Consider the following 24,004-nt stretch of genomic DNA (forward strand, 5'->3'; position numbering starts at 1 on the left):
CTCCAACTGCTCTTAAATGCTAGTAAAGCTAAATGCATGCTCTTCAACCGATTGCTGCCCGCACCTGCCCGCCCGATTAGCATCACTACTCTGGACGGTTCTGACTTATGTGAACAACTACAAATACCTAGGTGTCTGGATAGACTGTAGAGTCTCCTTCCAGACTCACATTAATCATCTCCAATCCAAAATGAAATCTAGAATCGGCTTCCTATTTCGCAACAAAGCCTCCTTCACTCTAGCTGTCAAACGAACCATCGTAAAACTGACTATCCTACCGATCCTTGGCTTCAGTGATGTAATTTACAAAATAGCTTCCAACACTCTACTCAGCAAATTGGATGTAGTCTATCACAGTGCCGTCTGTTATGTCTCCCCCTATATGGTTATTTATTTTTCTTGCTCTTTTGCACCCCAGTATCTCTACTTGCACATCATCATCTGCACATCTATCACTTCAGTTTTAATGCTAAATTGTAATTATTTTGCAACTATGGCCTATTTATTGCCTTACCTCCCTACTCTTACTATATTTGCACACACTGTATATAGACTTTTCTATTGTGTTATTGACTGCATGTTGGTTTATTTCATGTGTAACTCTGAGTTGTTGTTTGTGTCGAACTGCTTTGCTTTATTTTGGCCAGGTCGCAGTTGTAAATGATAACTTATTCTTATCTGACCTACCTGGTTAAATAAAGGTGAAATATATATATATTTAAAAAATATATATATATATATATATTTTTTTTTAAAATCTCCTCAAGCGTGAGGACATCATTTTGTTTCCACGTCATAACAACAACAAAAAATCACTGCAGTGACGTTGAATCTACATGGAAAACTGAGTGGATTTGCTAAAAGTCATCATTGTCAAGGGAATTTAGAATTTTTTTCACCGAACTTTTAACCTTAATCCAATGTTGTTTTCACGTTGAATTCACGTTAGTTAACAACTCAACCAAATGTAAATAATAACTAGACGTTGAAATTACATCTGTGCCGAGTGGGTTGGGTGTCAATGGGAGAGAGGGGGTGTTAAAAACACTGTGACACTGACACAATTATGTGTCTGATGAGGTGTCAAGGCTCGAAAGAAATTAGCATATATACATACTGTATTGGCTGACCCATATGCGCTAATATGAGCTGAGTGTGAGAAATTATGTTTAAATCAAATTAAAGACATTCTGAGAACTAAACTAGATTAAACTGAACACATGCACACACACTCCCCCTCTCTCTCTCTCTCGCTCTATCGCTGACCCTGTGTGATGGCGTTTTAAAATGTTGCTGTGAATTGGAGCATTGGGGAGAGCAGCTTATGCATATTGAAGGTACACTCTTGTGTCCCTCTTAGGGCAAGCTACATCTGGTTGAGTGACGCTTTGAAAAGGACACATTGTCACAAATGTCTCTTCCTCCCCATCACCTCTGGTGAAAGTGGTCAAAGCAGAGGCTGCACCAGAGAGAGAAAGAGAGAAAGAGAGAAAGAGAGACAGAGACAGAGACAGAGAAAGAAAGAAAGAAAGAAAGAAAGAAAGAAAGAAAGAAAGAAGGAAAGAAAGAAAGAAAGAAAGAAAGAAAGAAAGAAAGAAAGAAAGAAAGAAAACACAACCCGTCAGATGCTTACTGACACGTTACCTGTCAAAAGGATGTGACGGGTGAACCCTGCATCCTGGGTAAATCAAGAGAAAATAGGACATGAAAACATGCAGGCAAACGCTGAGAGATGGAATGAAACAGTATTTCCCCCGGAGCCCAAAGACAGCTATACGGCAGAGAAGAAAAGACAGGAAAGCACACACAGACATACACACACACACAGACATACACACACACAGCACACACAGACATACACACACACACAGACATACACACACACAGCACACACAGACATACACACACACAGACATACACACACACATACACACACACAGCACACACAGCACACATACACAGACATGACGACATACACACACGGGATGAAATGCAACACAGGTTATGGTACACACACACAGCACACACAGACATACACACACACAGACTGCACAAAAACAGACATCCACTCAGCACACACAGAAGCAAAAGCTAGGAGCGGGATGAAATGCAATTTGGTTATGGAAGTTGACTGACACCCACAGAGCAAACAGATAGATGAACATAACGCAGCAGATGCACAAATGAACGACAGAGAAAGACAGGCAGGGTTTCTGCCCACCAAACTGAGGGTGACTGACTCATCATGCCACACGGGGTGACGCAATGTGACGGGGACATTTAGGGTGACCGGGCGGACTGCAGCTTTTGTGATTGGCATGTTTCGGTTTTACATACTGTACTGTACGGTGATATTATAGATATTGTCAGATGGCACTACCGTGACACTATGAAAGACAACCAATAAAAAAAACGTATATAGGCCTGAACATTATATTGTTAAAAGGGACAGCTGAAAACAAGTGAGAAAATGTGACACAGGTGAAAACAGATGTGGAAGTGATGAAGAGAGACAGACAAATGAGACAGATCAGGGAGACAAATAGGGAGGGACTGGAAAAGTGACAGAGACTAATCGAGCTGTCTTGGGTTCGGTGTCTCACTCCCTTGGTGACATGGCCCATGAACATGACATCATCACCAACAGGAGTTTAGCCATTGGCGAGCCCCAGAAAGACTCCATAGAATCTGACAGATCTCCGATTCTCCCTGATGAGCCTAGTTGGTTCCAGGTCTAACAGTCAGTTAGAAGAACATATTTAAGGAAGTTTTCATATCGATACATATGAGAGGATAAATTATGAGATCCTACATGATGATGATGGTTGGAGAAACAAAACAAATCAATGGGTTGAGTTTTGTGTGTTTTATAGTTCAACAGGGCAGGAAGTGGACAGAGGAGAGGACAGAGGAGAGGAAGTGACCTATTAGGATGGGAAATTTCACTTTGGATCAACTGGACAGTAGCCTGAGGCTTGTGTTACCCTTTAGTCAGATACACATCATTGCAAACCTGAGTCATATACACAGTCTCTCTCACTCTCTATCTCTGGACCTCTCTTGCACACACACACCAGCACACACGCACACAACCACACGCACGCACGCACACACGCACAAATAAACAAACACAGTCTTCTCACAGCAGGGGGATGAACTAATTTGCGGTAACACCTTTGAAATGTGAGGACATGGTAGCTCTATGTGACACAGGGGAGATATTATTGATGCTTGACATTTACTATAATTTCATATAAATATCTAATCTGCAGATTAAAAGGCATTTCAAGCCATCTGTTAAAGGCCAGCAACAAAACAATCGAATAATATGCAGTAGAAAGGTCTCGTGTTTCAGTAGACATTGATGGATACAAGTGTGAAATATCAAATGTAATGTGGGGGCCCCTATGTGGGGGCCACAAAAAATATGAGTGAGAGTGACTGAAAGAAATCAATGGGGGGCCCCCGGTTGGTAATTAGACCATGATTACTACAAGTTTAGACTAATACTAATTTACCAATATGAAAAACTGAGATGTGCTGATGCACAAACAAATTATATTGTACCTTGCACCCATGTTTGTCCTCTGTAGTTGCATGCCTTTCTTTTTTTGCTGAAATCCACACTTTTACAACAAACGTGACTGTTTTCTGACTCATTTCTGTTGCTCAAAGACGGCAACTCAGCGCAAATGTGCCAATTGAATTTCAACAAGAAAACAGTCGTTGGTGGTTGTATTTGATTAATGTTAATTGAAAAAAGTATGGATTTCAGCAAACAAAGAGGACAAACACAGAGGACAAACACAGAGGACAAACACAGAGGACAAACACAGAGGACAAACACAGAGGACAAACATAGGTACACGGTAAGCGTTTTGTAAATTCTAAACCTTGGGGGGTGGGGGTCTCTAAATGTAACCTTTCTCCTATTTGTTTAAAATGCAATTGTGTACTGCTACAGTGGTAAATATTAAAATAAAAGATTATTCCAAATTAAACTAACACCCCCGCCTCTCTGTCATGGTTTAAACCAGTGACAGTTGGTTCAGGTTCTTTCAATCAAATTCATCTCTCTCGTCCGCCTGTCTCCCTCTGTCTTAAACTTTCGCTAGCAAACTTTCAACATTATCAACTGGGTCCAGCCCACTATCAAACTTTCAACATTATCATCTGAGTCCAGCCCACTATCAAACTTTCAACATTATCAACTGGGTCCAGCCCGCTAGCAAACTTTCAACATTATCAACTAAGTCCAGCCCGCTAGCAAACTTTCAACATTATCATCTGAGTCCAGCCCGCTAGCAAACTTTCAACATTATCATCTGAGTCCAGCCCACTAGCAAACTTTCAACATTATCATCTGAGTCCAGCCCACTAGCAAACTTTCAACATTATCATCTGAGTCCAGCCCACTAGCAAACTTTCAACATTATCATCTGAGTCCAGCCCGCTAGCAAACTTTCAACATTGTTTCAACTGGGCCCTCAGATTCCTTCTCTGATGAGCTCGGGACAGACACAGCTGTATTTGCGACCCCTGTTTCAGCCCCCTTTCAGGTGTCCCTACTTTTCTTTTTACAAAAAAGGTCAATTTGTCAGCAAGATGCATCAATGAATTCAGGATACAAGAGTGTATGTTGTGTTTGAATGCTTGAATTATTTCGCCGTGGGCAACGAAGTGATTTGTTTGACAATCAGATGAAAACATCAGGACTGGTTGTGTTCATGCCACATTAAAAGGTAACACATGTTTACCGTTAAAATACATGTCTTCTCACTATTAGGCCCATAAAAATATCACAAATAGGAAGTCCTGTGAAAAAAAATACAAACCCCCCCGAATGTCACGGTATAATTCACACTGTGGTGCTGATTGTGATCGATGATGGATTGCCACATCAAAATTCAGATTCATCTTTGTCATTCCTCTCGTGTTCACAGTGCCAGACGCAACTGACTGTAGAGAAGTGGGTTGGGAAGGTGTGTAAATGTTTCAGCACTTCAGGGGAGGAGAGTGTGTGTGCATGCCTGATTACGTGTCTACTCACTGCATACAGATGACATACTTTCCTCCACACTCTGCTGTATGGGCACATGTGGAGACCATCTGACCTAACAACGTCTGAGGGAAATACACTAGACATGGTTAAATACACTAGACATGGTTAAATACACAGACATGGTTAAATACACAGACATGGTTAAATACACAGACATGGTTAAATACACTAGACATGGTTAAATACACAGACATGGTTAAATACACAGACATGGTTAACACAGACATGGTTAAATACACAGACATGGTTAACACAGACATGGTTAAATACACAGACATGGTTAAATACACAGACATGGTTAACACAGACATGGTTAAATACACAGACATGGTTAAATACACAGACATGGTTAAATACACTAACACAGACATGGTTAAATACACAGACATGGTTAAATACACAGACATGGTTGACATGGTTTGACATGGTTCACAGACATGGTTAAATACACAGACATGGTTAAATACACAGACATGGTTAAAACACAGACATGGTTAACACAGACATTGTTGAATTCACAGACATGGTTAAATACACAGACATGGTTAAATACACAGACATGGTTAACACAGACATGGTTAAATACACAGACATGGTTAAATACACTAGACATGGTTAAATACACAGACATGGTTAAATACACAGACATGGTTAACACAGACATGGTTAAATACACAGACATGGTTAAATACACAGACATGGTTAAATACACAGACACATACAGGTCCCTTTGTGTCAGTTTTAAATACACTGGTTATCCTGGAGAGTGAGAACACACACTCACACACACAAACACAAACAGATCTCAACCCCATATAAAATCTTTGGAGGGAGTTGAAAGTCCGTGTTGCCCAGCAACAGCCCCAAAACATCACTGCTCTAGAGGAGATCTGCATGGAGGAATGGGCCAAAATAACAGCAACAGTGTTTGAAAACCTTGTGAAGACTTACAGAAAATGTTTGACCTCTGTCATTGCCAACAAAGGGTATATAACAAAGTATTGAGATAAACTTTTGTTATTGACCAAATACTTATTTTCCACCATAATTTGCAAATAAATTCATAAAAAATCCTACAATGTGATTTTCTGATTTTTTTTCTTCTAATTTTGTCTGTCATAGTTGAAGTGTACCTATGATGAAAATTACAGGCCTCTCTCATCTTTTTAAGTGGGAGAACTTGCACAATTGGTGGCTGACTAAATACTTTTTTGCCCCACTGTACATATAAACTCTGACAGACACTAACACACTTAAACAGACCTTCCTCTACACATACATGCACCCAAAACCAGAATTGGTAGACCATTCTCCCCTATACTATACATCCACCACCTTCAAAGTGTATGTAGGAGATTGTGGGTGGGAGCTCAGGTGGTGTACATTACCTAGCCCTGCTGTCTAACCCATTGGAGAAGATGTTGAAAACATCTGCAATAGAATGTGTTCAGCAGACCAAAAGGTGGTGTGATCGATCTCTCTCACTCCCCGAGAAGTGCTTAAATTAGCCTTTTAAATGCAAGGCTGGTACCCTGGCCAATTATGCTAACAGTCTGGCCCATGTCGATGTGCAGTCATGCGGAAGGGAAGGGAAGAGCTTTCATGTGCCGCACCACCAGGGTTGAGTAGGTTACTTTCTAAATGTAATCCGTTACAGTTTCTCGTCACCTGCCCAAAATTGTAGTCAGTAACATAATTTTGGGATTAGCAAATAGGAATCGGATTACTTTCATTTACTTTTGGATTACTTTCCCCTTAAGACGCAATAGAAGAAGACACGAAGGATCCATCAAATGCATTTTACAGTTGCAGTTTTTATGTAATCAGATAACATGTGACTAATTACATCTTGGCCAGGTCGCAGTTGTAAATGAGAACTTGTTCTCAACTAGCTTGCCTGGTTAAATAAAGGTGAAATATATATATATATATTTAAATGTAATCAGTTACCGCCCGACTCTGCGCGCCACATACTCAGAGCAGAGCATGCTGGATCGGGAGGGAGATTGGTCAGCACTGTGTCTGTAGTCCAATCACAGTGCAGCAGAGACACAATACTGATGCTATGAGCCTATTGTGTGGCTGTAATAGCAATGACATGAATGAATTCAAAGCAGGGGAATGTGGTAAAAAGAGATGGTTAACAGAGGCTGGCAGTATGACTCTGTAGGAAGAAAACGGGCATCATCTGCAGTGCATTTGGTCTTCGATTTGTATTACAGTTTTAAACGTTTGTGTTACATTAGTGCAGGTACTCACATACCTCTGCTTCTCTCAGGTAGTCTCATTCTTTATTTAAATATTCCTATCGGTATTAATCAAGACACATACATGACAGCAGTGTCAGAGGTCACACTAGCTCTCTCAGATAATCCTGGCTCAACTTTACAACAACAAAAAAAAAAGAAAAGTCACAGCTGTCCAATTACAAGCCTGATCAGCGGCCTATCATTTAGTCATGCAACTCATGCATTTAGTCATTTAGTCATGCAACTCACAATCACAGTTGAAATGTCTGAAACCTTCCACTGTGATGTCTGCCGGAGCCCTACTGGGTCACTGACTGGACATTTGACAGAATTATGGTTGAGTTAAAAGTGCATGTTGTGTCTCTGTATTCCTCACAGCCATCAGAGCTGTGGGATTGACACACTGGGGTCAGAAACAACATGTTTCCCTTCATCTTTTTCAGTCCTTAACGTTCACCTCCCTCTCACTACGCTCTCTCTTTCTGTACATCTCTCTCTCTCTCTCTCTCTCTCTCTCTCTCTCTCTCTCTCCCTCTCTCCCTCTCACTACGCTCTCTCTTTCTGTACATTTCTCTCTCTCTCCCTCTCTCCCTCTCACTACGCTCTCTCTTTCTGTACATTTGTCTTTCTCTCCCTCTCACTACGCTCTCTCTTTCTGTACATTTTTCTCTCTCTCTCTCCCTCTCTCCCTCTCTCCCTCTCACTACGCTCTCTCTTTCTGTACATTTCTCCCTCCCTCTCTCCCTCTCACTACGCTCTCTCTTTCTGTACATTTCTCCCTCCCTCTCTCCCTCTTACTACGCTCTCTCTTTCTGTACATTTCTCGCTCTCTCTCTCCCTCTTTCCCTCTCTCCCTCTCACTACGCTCTCTCTTTCTGTACATTTCTCTCTCCCTCTCTCCCTCTCTCCCTCTCACTACGCTCTCTCTTTCTGTACATTTCTCCCTCCCTCTCTCCCTCTCACTACGCTCTCTCTTTCTGTACATTTCTCCCTCCCTCTCTCCCTCTCTCCCTCTCTCCCTCTCTCCCTCTCACTACGCTCTCTCTTTCTGTACATTTCTCTCTCCCTCTCTCCCTCTCTCCCTCTCACTACGCTCTCTCTTTCTGTACATTTCTCCCTCCCTCTCTCCCTCTCACTACGCTCTCTCTTTCTGTACATTTCTCCCTCCCTCTCTCCCTCTCACTACGCTCTCTCTTTCTGTACATTTCTCCCTCCCTCTCTCCCTCTCACTACGCTCTCTCTTTCTGTACATTTCTCTCTGTCTCTCTCTCTCTCTCTCTCTCTCCCTCTCTCTCTCTCTCTCTCTCTCCCTCTCACGACGCTCTCTCTTTCTGTACATCTCTCTCTCCCTCTCTCCCTCTCACTCCCTCTCACTACGCTCTCTCTTTCTGTACATCTCTCTCTCTCTCCCTCTCTCCCTCTCACTACGCTCTCTCTTTCTGTACATTCTCTCTCTCTCTCTCTCTCTCTCTCTCCCTCCCTCTCACTACGCTCTCTCTTTCTGTACATTTCTCCCTCCCTCTCTCCCTCTCACTACGCTCTCTCTTTCTGTACTCTCTCTCTCTCCCTCTCTCTCTCCTTTCTACACTACGCTCTCCCTTTCTGTACATCCCTCTCTCTCTCTCTCTCTCTCTCTCTCTCTCTCTCTCTCTCTCTCTCTCTCTCTCTCTCTCTCTCTCTCTCTCTCCTCTCACTCGCTCTCTCTTTCTGTATATTTCTCTCTCTCTCTCCCGCTCTCCCTCTCACTACGTACATTTCTCCCTCCCTCTCTCCCTCTCTCTCTCTCTTTCTGTACATTTCTCTCTCTCTCTCTCTCTCTCTCTCTCTCTCTCCCTCTCACTACGCTCTCTCTCTTTCTGTACATTTCTCTCTCTCTCTCTCTCTCTCTCACTACGCTCTCTCTCTGTACATCTCTCTCTCTCTCTCTCTCTCTCTCTCTCTCTCTCTCCCTCTCACTATGCTCTCTCTCTGTACATTTCTCTCTCTCTCTCCTGTGTCTCTTAATCTGTCTTGGCATGGAAAAAAAATAGTATGGCCTTATTTTAAGGTATAAGACAAACTAAATGAACATAAACATTGTCTAAAATTGCAGACCTAAGTGATGCCAACCATGCGTCTCTCGCCGCCCCATTCTCTCGATCTCTATCTCCCTCTTTCTCTTTCTGTCTGAGCTTTTTCTACCTCTAAAAAGTTCAATCCACCGTTGCTCATGTATAGCAATATCACTGTGCATAAACATGTCTAATCCTTCTCTGAAAAATAAAGGCTCCACCTATAAAGACAATCTGCTGTTTCTGCCTTACCGAAGCCATTCCTTGATTTGTTTTGACGCCAGTCAACAAGGAAGGCTTTACAGGCAACTGTGTTGCACTGCAGGTTTGATTGAATAAAGCACTCCTTTTTTTCTCAGCTCTCAAAGTGATATGAGCAGCTTGGACAGTTATCTAACAGCAACGCAAGATTAACATCCAGAGCCTTCATTCAGCGTGCTCTTTTGTCGTCTCCCATTTTCTCCCAGAAAATGTGCTTTTAGTCTGCTGATAAGGCATGGCAGTTCAGTTCTCATCCTTATGTAACGTATATAGAATAGAGAAAAGATGATGTAAATTTCATCTCAATTTCCATATTGCTCGTTGGGTGGACAGAGGCTCCTGTCTTTGTTGGTTCGGGTGCCTAGACGGCGCTGTGTGTGTAAAGCTACTGTACAGACAAGACGTGGTTCTATTCTACCCTATTGGAGTAGGCTAATGCTCACCAATAGCGTAACGGGAAAATGAGCAGTGCTGGCGGATGACACTGCCATATTGAGATGGCTGTGATGGCCCCTGGGCCTTTGCTCGAACATGGGTCCTGGGTCAAGGAGATCAGGCAAGGTTACATGGCACACTAACCAACACTACACCACTGCATAGGGCAACACTGAGACCAGTGCTCTGTCCAACCAGACGAGTCCCACAAAACTGCTCCACTTCCTGCTTTATGTTCATTAACCACAGAATGGTGAACATTACTGTTCTCTCCCTGTGCAACACGGGGTACACCTTTCTGGTTTTCAAAGACACATTTTTCAAATAATCACCCGTTGTTTAAGGTGGTATGTCAAACTGAATGTGGGATTTAAATGTGGGATTCTATTCATTTTGTGTACAACTAATGATGTGTAAGAGACAGCAAAATGGGCAGATAAAACAAATGAGGTTAATGAGTGAGAGAGAGGGTGAGAGGGTGAGAGAGGGTGAGAGGGGGTGAGAGAGGGTGAGAGAGAGTGAGAGAGGGTGAGAGAGGGTGAGAGAGAAGGGAGATAGAAAGATGAAGAGATTGACAAAGAAAGAGAAAAGAACAGGACATGGATTATAGAGTTAATGTGGGACAGAAAAGAGGGTGAAATAATGAAAGATTTAGAGGGACAGGCTACAATAGATACAGACCTAATGAATTGGATTTGCCCAATCCCATGTCCATGTGTCTGGTTATAATAGGGTGTAGTTGCCCTACATTCAGCCAGATGCCATCAGCATTACAACACAGTAGCGAATCAGCACTGATGTAGGATACATACACACACACACACACACACACACACACACACACACACACACACACACACACACACACACACACACACACACACACACACACACACACAGAGAGAGAGATAAAACGCCGACAGGCTTTGATATGAAGAGTCAGTTCACACACTGTTTCACACACAATACACACACACACTCACGCATGCACGCACACACACACACACACACACACACTATGTGCTCATATATATTGATATGATAAGATAACATGGCAATGGGTCAGACAACACATCCTTCAATATGGAGGAAACATTCAGAGCCATGCTGACAGAAATGTTGATTTAGGAATTGAGGAGCATGTTTGCCTGGTCCATAGATGCATTTCATATCTTATCTGATTAATTCAATGTGGGTAAATAAAGAATATATCATAACACAGGCTTTTATAGAACGCTGAGCGTGGCTCTTACCGTCATGTCTCATCATCTGGCTTAGTGATGGGCTTTGTGGCCTATCCTTATTCTAACATTGTAGCTTTTAGATGAATGTCATTCCATCAGCTTCAGACTGAAGGAATAATTTTTTCCCATCTCACCCGTGGGCGTGGGTCCAAGCAGCCACATCCCATTGTCAGAACACAAAGACTTTCTAACGAGCACTAACAGTCTGAAGTGACAACTGCCCCAGTTCTTATCAGACAGCCATTATTGCATGAGACAATCTGAGCCCAGTCAAGCATGGCAAATGAGAGTGGTTACTATTTCATTGGATCAATCTCAATCTGAGAGTTTGACAAGCAAATATGAATTATACATGAGAGAGCAAGAGAGTGAGAGAGCGAGAGAGCAAGAGAGCGAGAGCGAGAGAGCGAGAGAGAGAGAGAGAGAGAGCGAGAGAGCAAGAGAGTGAGAGAGAGAGAGAGAGAGAGAGCGAGAGAGCGAGAGAGCGAGAGCGAGAGAGAGAGAGAGAGAGAGCGAGAGAGCAAGAGAGCGAGAGAGCAAGAGAGAGAGAGAGAGCAAGAGAGTGAGAGAGAGAGAGAGCAAGAGAGCAAGAGAGCAAGAGAGCAAGAGAGCGAGAGAGAGAGAGAGAGGAGAGAGAGAGAGAGAGAGAGAGAGAGAGAGAGAGAGAGAGAGAGAGAGAGAGAGAGAGAGAGAAAGAGAGAGAGACTGAAAGAGAGAGAGAAGGGAGACAGAGTGAAAGAGAGAGAGAAGGGAGACAGAGCGAAGAGACAAAAAAGAGGGATAGAGAGAGAGAATAAACACTAAAACCCTTTCTTTCTATATATCAAACAAGACAAACAGCCTGATAACAATCCATCAACAACACTATACTATACTGTACTCCTGAGTGCACAGAGATGACACTCACCTACTCCAAGCTGCTCAGGGGGCAGGCACTCAAAGGCATAACTCCTCTATAGTCCACCAGCAACAATGTGAGAAAGCATAGGCAAGTGAGAGAGAGGAAAGTCACTCTTCTCCACAGAAAACAAGAAAGATGGACAGTGTGGAGGAAAGAATGAAATTAAACAGCAGTGTGTATTCAGCTCTACAGTTTCACTGCAGCACGCAGTATGATCACACAGCTCTTTCCAACCACTCTGACGCTGAGCGCTTTTCCAGCCCCCTCTTCCCCCCCTCTTTTGCTCTCCCAATCCCTCACTCCCTTAATCTCGATTCCCCCCCCACCCCCATCACCCAACCTCCCGACCCAGAATGATAAGCCCCTTCAGATATTCCCAGCCACGAGCCTGGCACAGTCTGCACACACACACACACACACACACACACACACACACACACACACACACACACACACACACACACACACACACACACACACACAACATATACATCTGTATGCACTCATCTCAGCTCCCATGGATATAGCTACAATGATATATTTAAACACTCATATGCTACACACACACTGTAACACACATACACACACATACTGTAACACACATACTGTAACACACATACACACATACTGTAACACACATACACACATATACTGTAACACACCTACTGTAACACACATACTGTAACACACATACACACATATACTGTAACACACATACTGTAACACACATACTGTAACGCACATACACACACATACTGTAACACACATACACACACATACTGTAACACACATACACACATATACTGTAACACACCTACTGTAACACACATACACACATATACTGTAACACACATACTGTAACACACATACTGTAACACACATACACACATACTATAAACCACATACTGTAACACACATACTGTAACACACATACACACATACTATAAACCACATACTGTAACACACATACACACACATACTGTAACACACATACACACATACTGTAACACACATACTGTAACACACATACACACATATACTGTAACACACCTACTGTAACACACATACTGTAACACACATACACACATATACTGTAACACACATACTGTAACACACATACTGTAACGCACATACACACATACTATAAACCACATACTGTAACACACATACACACATATACTGTAACACACATACTGTAACACACATACTCACATACTATAAACCACATACTGTAACACACATACTGTAACACACATACACACATACTATAAACCACATACTGTAACACACATACACACACATACTGTAACACACATACTGTAACACACATACACACATACTATAAACCACATACTGTAACACACATACACACACATACTGTAACACACATACTGTAACACACATACTGTAACACACATACACACATACACACACATACTGTAACACACATACTGTAACACACATACACACATACTGTAACACACATACACACATATACTGTAACACACATACTGTAACGCACATACTGTAACACACATACACACATACTATAAACCACATACTGTAACACACACATACTGTAACACACATACACACACATACTGTAACACACATACTGTAACACACATACACACATACTATAAACCACATACTGTAACACACATACACACACATACTGTAACACACATACACACACATACTGTAACACACATACACACACATACTGTAACACACATACACACATACTGTAACACACATACTGTAACACACATACACACATACTATAAACCACATACTGTAACACACATACTGTAACACACATACACAGATGTAGAATGGCGAAATGGTCCACTGACCGGTGGTGTGTTGTTGGAGCAGTTGGGAATGTGAGGACACTCTCAGATGCTTGGTCTTCCCCAGCTCCTCCCCCAGTAGGTAATACCAGCCTTTGACCTCCTACAGAAGACAACACAACACGACAACAACCACACTGTTAGAGTCAGGAGGACAGAGGAAGGGAAGGGAAGGGAACATGTGTATTTGCATTTGAAACAGAAAGAAAGAGAGCTGTCTGGGTTAGAGGCTATTCTGGCTGGGGGACTCACTCTAATATAGTAATGGTCATTGAAGTAAAATAATAAAAAAATATATAAAGATTAAAAACCTGGGTGTTATTTTAGATTCTGAACTCAATTTCGAATCACATTAGGAATGTGTCCAAAATGGCTTTTTACCACCTAAGGAACATTGTCAAGATGCGGCCGTTTCTCTCTCAGGCTTTCAGAGAGACTCATTCATACTTTTGTTACTCGCGTGCTTGACTACTGTAATGCTCTCCTGTCGGGTCTACCCAAGAACGCCATTGGTCAACTGCAAAACATACAGAATGCTGCGGCACGGGTCCTGACCAAGACCAGAAGGAGAGCACACATTACACCCGTTTTAAGGTCTCTGCACTGTCAAACACACAGAATACTGCAGCACGGGTCCTGACCAAGACCAGATGGAGAGCACACATTACACCCGTTTTAAGGTCTCTGCACTGTCAAACATACAGAATGCTGCAGCACGGGTCCTGACCAAGACCAGAAGGAGAGCACACATTACACCCGTTTTAAGGTCTCTGCACTGTCAAACATACAGAATACTGCAGCACGGGTCCTGACCAAGACCAGACGGAGAGCACACATTACACCCGTTTTAAGGTCTCTGCACTGGCTGCCTGTGAGTTTTATAATTCATTTGAAGATTCTTCTTCTGGTTTTTAAATAAATCCACGATTGTGCACCACAATACATGTCAGAGATGATTTTAATTTGTTTACCCAGTAGGTCTCTCAGGTCCTCTGGCACTGGCTTTTTAACTATCCCAAAGCCTAGGACCAAAAGGCATGGAGAGACAGCCTTTAGTTACTATTCTCCCATCCTCTGGAATAGTCTGCTAGAGACCCTGAGGGGGCTGAAACTGTGGACATATTTAAAATAGATCTAATTAAAACACACCTTTTTGGCTTTGCTTTTCCTGAGGGTGCTTTTCAGTCCTTCCGTATTTGTTGTTATTCTTTTGTTTTTTAATCCTCTTATGTTTGTTGTTTAGTAAATATTTCCATATTTATTTTCATTTTTTTTTGTAAAACACACTGTGCTGAATTTCCATGTTTGAAATGTACTGTATAAATAAAGTTTGATTTGATTTGATTCAAGAGATTTTAAAAACTATTATAATAAATGCCACAGTTGGACAATGTATGAAGATACTCCAAACTTTTTGATTTGTATAATCCATCAGACATTGACTGAATTATAGCACATAAAGCATTTTACTACCACGGAGTTCAGGGATTATGGAGGGAATTGAGTTATTCAATTTATTGTCAAATTTAACTTTTTTTTGTTTTGTTTTAAGCACTCATATATACATTTTCAAATTGTATCACGTATCTTTTTTAAATAAAAAATATGTGTCTCGTTTCCATTAAAACACCAGGTATACAGTATTTTAATAAATGACTGCATTAACGTAAAGGGGAGGAACATGGCTGCAACCACCAAACACCTTCTCTGTCTACCCTACCAGCACTCTCCTACTCTGTCTACCCTACCAGCACTCTCCTGCTCTGTCTACCCTACCAGCACTCTCCTGCTCTGTCTACCCTACCAGCACTCCCCTGCTCTGTCTACCCTACCAGCACTCTCCTGCTCTGTCTACCCTACCAGCACTCCCCTGCTCTGTCTACCCTACCAGCACTCTCCTGCTCTGTCTACCCTACCAGCACTCTCCTGCTCTGTCTACCCTACCAGCACTCTCCTGCTCTGTCTACCCTACCAGCACTCTCCTGCTCTGTCTACCCTACCAGCACTCTCCTGCTCTGTCTACCCTACCAGCACTCTCCTACTCTGTCTACCCTACCAGCACTCTCCTGCTCTGTCTACCCTACCAGCACTCTCCTGCTCTGTCTACCCTACCAGCACTCTCCTGCTCTGTCTACCCTACCAGCACTCTCCTGCTCTGTCTACCCTACCAGCACTCTCCTGCTCTGTCTACCCTACCAGCACTCTCCTGCTCTGTCTACCCTACCAGCACTCTCCTGCTCTGTCTACCCTACCAGCACTCTCCTGCTCACCCCTCTCCTGCTCTGTCTACCCTACCAGCACTCTCCTGCTCTGTCTACCCTACCAGCACTCTCCTACTCTGTCTACCCTACCAGCACTCTCCTGCTCTGTCTACCCTACCAGCACTCTCCTGCTCTGTCTACCATACCAGCACTCCCTGCTCTGTCTACCCTACCAGCACTCTCCTGCTCTGTCTACCCTACCAGCACTACCAGCACCCCTGCTCGGTCTACCCTACCAGCACTCTCCTGCTCTGTCTACCTTACCAGCACTCTCCTGCTCTGTCTACCCTACCAGCACTCCCCTACTGTGTCTACCCTACCAGCACTCTCCTGCTCTGTCTACCCTGCCAGCACTCCCCTGCTCTGTCTACCCTACCAGCACTCCCCTGCTCTGTCTACCCTACCAGCACTCTCCTGCTCTGTCTACCCTACCAGCACTCTCCTGCTCTGTCTACCCTACCAGCACCCTCCTGCTCTGTCTACCCTACCAGCACCCCCCTGCTCTGTCTACCCTACCAGCACCCCCCTGCTCTGTCTACCCTACCAGCACTCTCCTGCTCTGTCTACCCTACCAGCACTCTCCTGCTCTGTCTACCCTACCAGCACTCTCCTGCTCTGTCTACCCTACCAGCAGTCCCCTGCTCTGTCTACCCTACCAGCACTCCCCTGCTCTGTCTACCCTACCAGCACTCTCCTGCTCTGTCTACCCTACCAGCACTCCCCTGCTCTGTCTACCCTACCAGCACTCTCCTGCTCTGTCTACCCTACCAGCACTCCCCTGCTCTGTCTACCCTGCCAGCACTCCCCTTCTCTGTCTACCCTGCCAGCACTCCCCTGCTCTGTCTACCCTACCAGCACTCCCCTGCTCTGTCTACCATACCAGCACTCTCCTGCTCTGTCTACCCTACCAGCACTCCCCTACTCTGTCTACCCTACCAGCACTCCCCTGCTCTGTATACCCTACCAGCACTCCCCTCCTCTGTCTACCCTACCATCACTCCCCTGCTCTGTCTACCCTACCAGCACTCCCCTACTCTGTCTACCCTACCAGCACTCCCCTGCTCTGTCTACCCTACCAGCACTCCCCTGCTCTGTCTACCCTACCAGCACTCCCCTGCTCTGTCTACCCTACCAGCACTCCCCTACTCTGTCTACCCTACCAGCACTCTCCTGCTCTGTCTACCCTACCAGCACTCTCCTGCTCTGTCTACCCTACCAGCACTCCCCTACTCTGTCCACCCTACCAGCACTCCCCTACTCTGTCTACCCTACCAGCACTCTCCTGCTCTGTCTACCCTACCAGCACTCCCCTACTCTGTCTACCCTACCAGCACTCTCCTGCTCTGTCTACCCTACCAGCACTCCCCTGCTCTGTCTACCCTACCAGCACTCTCCTGCTCTGTCTACCCTACCAGCACTCCCCTACTCTGTCTACCCTACCAGCACTCCCCTGCTCTGTCTACCCTACCAGCACTCCCCTGCTCTGTCTACCCTACCAGCACTCCCCTGCTCTGTCTACCCTACCAGCACTCCCCTGCTCTGTCTACCCTACCAGCACTCCCCTACTCTGTCTACCCTACCAGCACTCCCCTGCTCTGTCTACCCTACCAGCACTCCCCTGCTCTGTCTACCCTACCAGCACTCCCCATCTCTGTCTACCCTACCAGCACTCCCCTACTCTGTCTACCCTACCAGCACTCTCCTGCTCTGTCTACCCTACCAGCACTCCCCTGCTCTGTCTACCCTACCAGCACTCTCCTGCTCTGTCTACCCTACCAGCACTCCCCTACTCTGTCTACCCTACCAGCACTCCCCTACTCTGTCTACCCTACCAGCACTCTCCTGCTCTGTCTACCCTACCAGCACTCCCCTACTCTGTCTACCCTACCAGCACTCTCCTGCTCTGTCTACCCTACCAGCACTCCCCTACTCTGTCTACCCTACCAGCACTCCCCTACTCTGTCTACCCTACCAGCACTCTCCTGCTCTGTCTACCCTACCAGCACTCCCCTGCTCTGTCTACCCTACCACTTGCTTCAATGTCCAACTGGTCACATTCAGAACATAACATTGTAAGGACTGTGCTTGTGCAAAATGTTGCTGTAAAAAAACAGTGTGGCCAGCTCAAATGCTACCTATTGCGTCAATTGAAACGAGATGTGCTAAATGAGCGTTTGAGCGTAAGCTGCAGGGACCACTGTAGAATTATCACACCGGTTTGAGCGTACGCTGCAGGGACCACTGTAGAATTATCACACCGGTTTGAGCGTAAGCTGCAGGGACCACTGTAGAATTATCACACCGGTTTGAGCGTACGCTGCAGGGACCACTGTAGAATTATCACACCGGTTTGAGCGTACGCTGCAGGGACCACTGTAGAATTATCACACCGGTTTGAGCGTAAGCTGCAGGGACCACTGTAGAATTATCACACCGGTTTGAGCGTACGCTGCAGGGACCACTGTAGAATTATCACACCGGTTTGAGCGTACGCTGCAGGGACCACTGTAGAATTATCACACCGGTTTGAGCATACGCTGCAGGGACCACTGTAGAATTATCACACCCGTTTGAGCATACGCTGCAGGGACCACTGTAGAATTATCACACCGGTTTGAGCATACCCTGCAGGGACCACTGTAGAATTATCACACCGGTTTGAGCATACCCTGCAGGGACCACTGTAGAATTATCACACCCGTTTGAGCATAAGCTGCAGGGACCACTGTAGAATTATCACACCGGTTTGAGCGTAAGCTGCAGGGACCACTGTAGAATTATGCTGCAGGGACCACTGTAGAATTATCACACCGGTTTGAGCGTACGCTGCAGGGACCACTGTAGAATTATCACACCGGTTTGAGCGTAAGCTGCAGGGACCACTGTAGAATTATCACACCGGTTTGAGCATAAGCTGCAGGGACCACTGTAGAATTATCACACCGGTTTGAGCGTACGCTGCAGGGACCACTGTAGAATTATCACACCGGTTTGAGCGTAAGCTGCAGGGACCACTGTAGAATTATCACACCGGTTTGAGCGTACGCTGCAGGGACCACTGTAGAATTATCACACCGGTTTGAGCGTAAGCTGCAGGGACCACTGTAGAATTATCACACTGGTTTGAGTTTGAGCGTACACTGTAGAATTATCACACCCGTTTGTTGGTACGTGTCAAAGGGTTAAAATAATGGGAATCGGTTAATAATGTTCTTTTACATTCTGGGGATTTTTTCCCCAGTCCCCCAAGAAAAGGAACAATGCACATATGCAAAGCCTTCACTGTCACTCAGTAACTTGTTCTAGTGTCTGCCTGCCTGCCAGCTGAAAATCTTTGCCAGTGTGTGTGTGTCGTCAAACTGCCCCTCCCCCTCCTGCCCCTCATAGTCTACTGACGTTACAAGTGTGATTCAGAGAGAGATTTTTAATTAGAGAAGAACGGATGAACCTTTTCAACACTACTTAAGGACACTATAGTTATCACGTTTCACGTTGGATTTATTAACTTCAAGAAGGTAAGATGTGTTTTTATTTAAATTCAGGTGCCACTCTGCACAAACAAGTAATGGTTCTGTTCAGAACGAAACAATTGAAAGATCATTTCGGTTCCGACCCCCAGTTTGACATTTCATTACAGAAATGTCCAATGGTCGTAACGTTAATGAGAAAAAGCAACAGGCACAAGCAAGAGTTTGAAAGAGACGCAGAAGTCAATTGAAAGCAATCAATACAGTGGGATTTAAGTGACGAGTGAATTTTGTACCCCTCAAACACAGGAAATAGACGGCTGAAAAATATATATCCTCAAGTGGGGGCGAGGCATGTGTTGCTAGTATAATAAATATTAAATAAATACAGAGAATTCTTCTTTCCACAGATTTAGAAACGCACAAACACACACACCACTACCTTCTCTGGCTCCACATCCCCAGAGCAACGTACACACACACAGACACAGACACACATACACTTCTAAACAGAAATTTAGCACTTTCCAGCAGCTGATGCTATTACGTCCGCTTCACGAGCCAGATGTGTGTGCGTGTGTGTGTGTGTGTGTGTGTGTGTGTGTGTGTGTGTGTGTGTGTGTGTGTGTGTGTGTGTGTGTGTGTGTGTGTGTGTGTGTGTGTGTGTGTGTGTGTGTGTGTGTGTGTGTGTGTGTGTCTGCATTTGTGTGATTGTGTGTGAATTCAATTAAATCCAAATGCCTCTTCTATTCTATATTAGGTTTAGTCATTGTTATCCAAAGTGACTGACAGTCATGTGTGCTTACATGTTACGTATGGGAGGCCCCGGGAATCAAACCCAAAACCTTGGCAGTGCAAATAGCATGCTCTGCCAACTGAGCCATACAAGACCACACTTACACTTTGTTAAATATGGGTAAAATTCACAGAATGCATTATTTTAACACTCAAGTTGACCCTGAAGCCTTCAAAAAGAAGCCAAACAAGTGAAATGGTTGGAAATATAATATGCAAAATATAATAGGTTATTCTAGCACTAAGGTTAAAAGAGTATGAACCTAGTTTCCAGAGAAAATTGATATATTCTTTGTATCTGATAGTGTGACCTGTCAAATTAAATTAAATTCTTATGTTCTATGCCCGAGTGGAATTATTTTGAATTGCACTGAATTAAATTCTACTTCCTGCACTCAAACTCAAATTCAAATTCAACGTCGGGAGGGTATGGCCAATTCAATTTGAATTTGAACTCATTAGTTGAATGGGAGGCAATTTCAAATTTCTGAATTGAGCCCAACCCTGGTACGTGCGAGCGCTCGTGTGTGAAAACAATGCAGCCGGGACATAGAGGAAGAGTTGACTCATAACCCATCTGATCACAGTCTCTATTAAGGGACATGACAATTTTACAATGCACAAAACACTCTCTATCTCACTCTTTCAGTCTCTCCTCTCTCCCTCTCGCACACACATACACACACACACACACACACACACACACACACACACACACACACACACACACACACACACACACACACACACACAATACAGCACAGCAGCTAGCCTAGGTCTTCCTCCATCCAGTGAGAGGACAGAATGCAGAGTGTTCTATGTGCTGGTCTGCTCTCCCTGTGTCTTATTGAGGCTGTTCTAAGCCTGCAGTCTGAGCTCTATTGTAGTAAAGAGATGTGATTCCGTGGACTGTGACAATAATCGCTGGTTAAAGCATCTTATCTGAGTGGGCAGATTTCTACAGGCTGTGGGGCGAGGGGGAGAGTGAGGGGAAAGAGGGGAAGTGGGGGAGGGGAGACATGTACAGTACCATAAATCTAAGCACGGACTGTGCCACCACCGACTATTATGATGCCCATTAGACAAATAGAAACCAATGGGAGGGGAAGAGGGAGAGGGGGGGAGGGATAGAGAGAGGGGGGTGAGTGGGTGGGTGAGAGAACATAAGAGGGAATATATAGAGGGATGGGAGGAGAGAGATAAAGGGGGATAGATGAAGAAGAATAAAGCCAAGGAGTTGTGGAGGATGACAGTAGCAGGAGGGAGCTAAGAGATGAAAAGGAGAACTCCCAGTGACTCAGTGTTTAATCTCCTCATTAGCAACTTAAGCCAATTAAATATTCATTGGGATAAATGCCAGGCAGAAGCCTGTCCAAAAATCAGATTTGAATTGTTCTTTCCTGAGACAGAGTTTGAAGGTAATGTGTGTGTGGCATGTTTAACTATTATTGTGGGGACCATTTTGTTGGTCCCCACAAGGTCAAATGCTATTTCTAGGGGGTTTAGGGTTAAGGTTAGAATTAGTGTTGTGGTTAGAATTAAAATCAGGTTTAGGGGGAGGGAGGGAGGGAGGGAGGGAGGGAGGGAGGGAGGGAGGGGAGGGAGGGAGGAGAGAGAGAGAGAGAGAGAGAGAGAGAGAGAGAGAGAGAGAGAGAGAGAGAGAGAGAGAGAGAGAGAGAGAGAGAGAGAGAGAGAGAGAGAGAGGGAGAGTTTGAGATGTTAGAGAGAGAGAAGCTTTGGTATGTTCTGTGTTAGTTGTTGTTGGTAGCAGCTTTGGTATGTTCTGTGTTAGTTGTTGTTGGTAGCAGCTTTGGTATGTTCTGTGTTAGTTGTTGTTGGGAGCAGCTTTGGTATGTTCTGTGTTAGTTAGGTGCGTTGTCAGATAGAGCTTCTTTAATGTCTTGAGTTATTTTCTCAGGTTGTTGTGAAGTAGTTTGTATTATTGTGTTTCATTTGTTCCCAGGAGGGGAAGGGGAATGCACCTAGGGAGTGCTTAGGCAAGAGGCCCGCGGGCATACATATACCCGTAGTCTATTCACTGTCTAGGCACACTAGGTAAGACCTGGGTGGACCACCCCATGTATTTTGATTAGTGCACCAGGTGGTGCTAAATTAGGTAAGTAGTGAGTAGGCAGGTAAGGTAGGAGAGGGGCTTTGAGATTTACTTTCTTTGCTTTGGTTCCGTCCAGCCCCTTTTCCCCACATTACCGTGTGAAGGAATAAATTCCTAGTAAACGGTAAATTCTGCCTTTTGTCATCCTTACTCGCACCTACAGTCCCGTACCTCTTTCACTTCACGGGGAGTTGAGTTGTAGCGGGGTGTTGCGTTCCCTCTTCATAGAGGTGTGCGTAACAGGAGCTATGGTTAAGGTTAGGGTACGAGTTAGGGTTAGGTTTAGGGGTTAGGAAAAATAGGATTTTGAATGGGACTGACTTGTGTCCCCACAAGGTTAACCGTACAAGACTGTGTACAGAGCAAAAATATAAGAACCTCTTTTTTAAAAAGGTCTGTACAAAAGACCTCAGAGTGGAGCAGCGTACTGCTGAGATGGACTTGATCAAGCAAGATCACTTCACCTTTTGACTTTCAAGCAATCACACACCTGTCAGAAATGATCAAGACTATCCTGATAGGCTCATTCTCCATTTTAGTTTGTATTTAAAGCCAGTCAAGCCATTTCCAGTTTCATTCCAGTTGTGTGCGTCCAAGTTAAGAGTAAGTTTGTTTCCTCTTTCCTTATTTGAGATATATTTATTGACTAGATGAATTTAATAGGTTTATCCTTATCCCCTTTTATGTTATGCAACCTGCTCATCTGTTGCAGAACCACACACAAATCCAACTTTACCATGTCCAACCATAAGTCGTAGTAGGATGTAAATGATCCAACCAATATGTTGAATATAATCTATTGCGTTTATCAATCCGACTCCAATATGTGAACAAATTGAACAGGCCCTGAAAGTCTCTGAAGGAATCTAGTCCAGGTAGCAAGCCTTACATCACATCTCAGTATGACTATAATGAGCATGTGTCTAACATGCTCCGTTATGCAATTATTCTAGATACAAATAGCTAATCCTGGCAACCAATGTTCTAGCAGTAGTTTATTGAGGCAAGCAGATCAGAGATGTCAAGGTGGTACCTCAGCATGTGCTGTGTGTTTATAGTGTAATTAACTATCTTCCGGGTTGGAGCGAGCGGTCGCATTCGCACTTCGGTCCGCAGGTAGTATAACTTTTCATTACATTACATTTCATTACATTTCATTATAGTACAACGGTTTGATTTGTCTAATCTTAGCAATTTCTTCTTAGCTAGCTACATAGCCGTCTTTGTATCAAAGATAATTGCGTAATTATCGTATTTCGTCGTCCTAACGTAGTCTACACTGCTATCTGCCCAGCAGCTAGCCAGCTAGCAA

At 44.2% G+C, this 24,004-nt stretch overlaps 1 protein-coding gene across 5 annotated transcripts in view; it reads right to left on the reverse strand.

The window, feature by feature from the left end:
- The window catches only part of LOC118385286 (regulator of G-protein signaling 3-like), a 249,205-nt gene that overhangs the window by 185,460 nt on the left and 39,741 nt on the right, over positions 1-24,004 (reverse strand). For 2 of the 5 annotated variants that reach the window (XM_052521181.1, XM_052521182.1), the window contains one exon: positions 14,060-14,159. The exons of 2 other annotated variants lie outside the window; for them this stretch is intronic. In XM_052521181.1, coding sequence (XP_052377141.1) covers positions 14,060-14,159 — 100 coding nt within the window. Of the gene's footprint in view, positions 1-12,209; positions 12,374-14,059; positions 14,160-24,004 lie in introns of those variants that run through there. One more of the 5 variants, XM_052521184.1, reaches the window with a different exon arrangement.

This window comes from Oncorhynchus keta, chromosome 6, assembly GCF_023373465.1.
Source record: "Oncorhynchus keta strain PuntledgeMale-10-30-2019 chromosome 6, Oket_V2, whole genome shotgun sequence".
Lineage (NCBI taxonomy): Eukaryota > Metazoa > Chordata > Actinopteri > Salmoniformes > Salmonidae > Oncorhynchus > Oncorhynchus keta.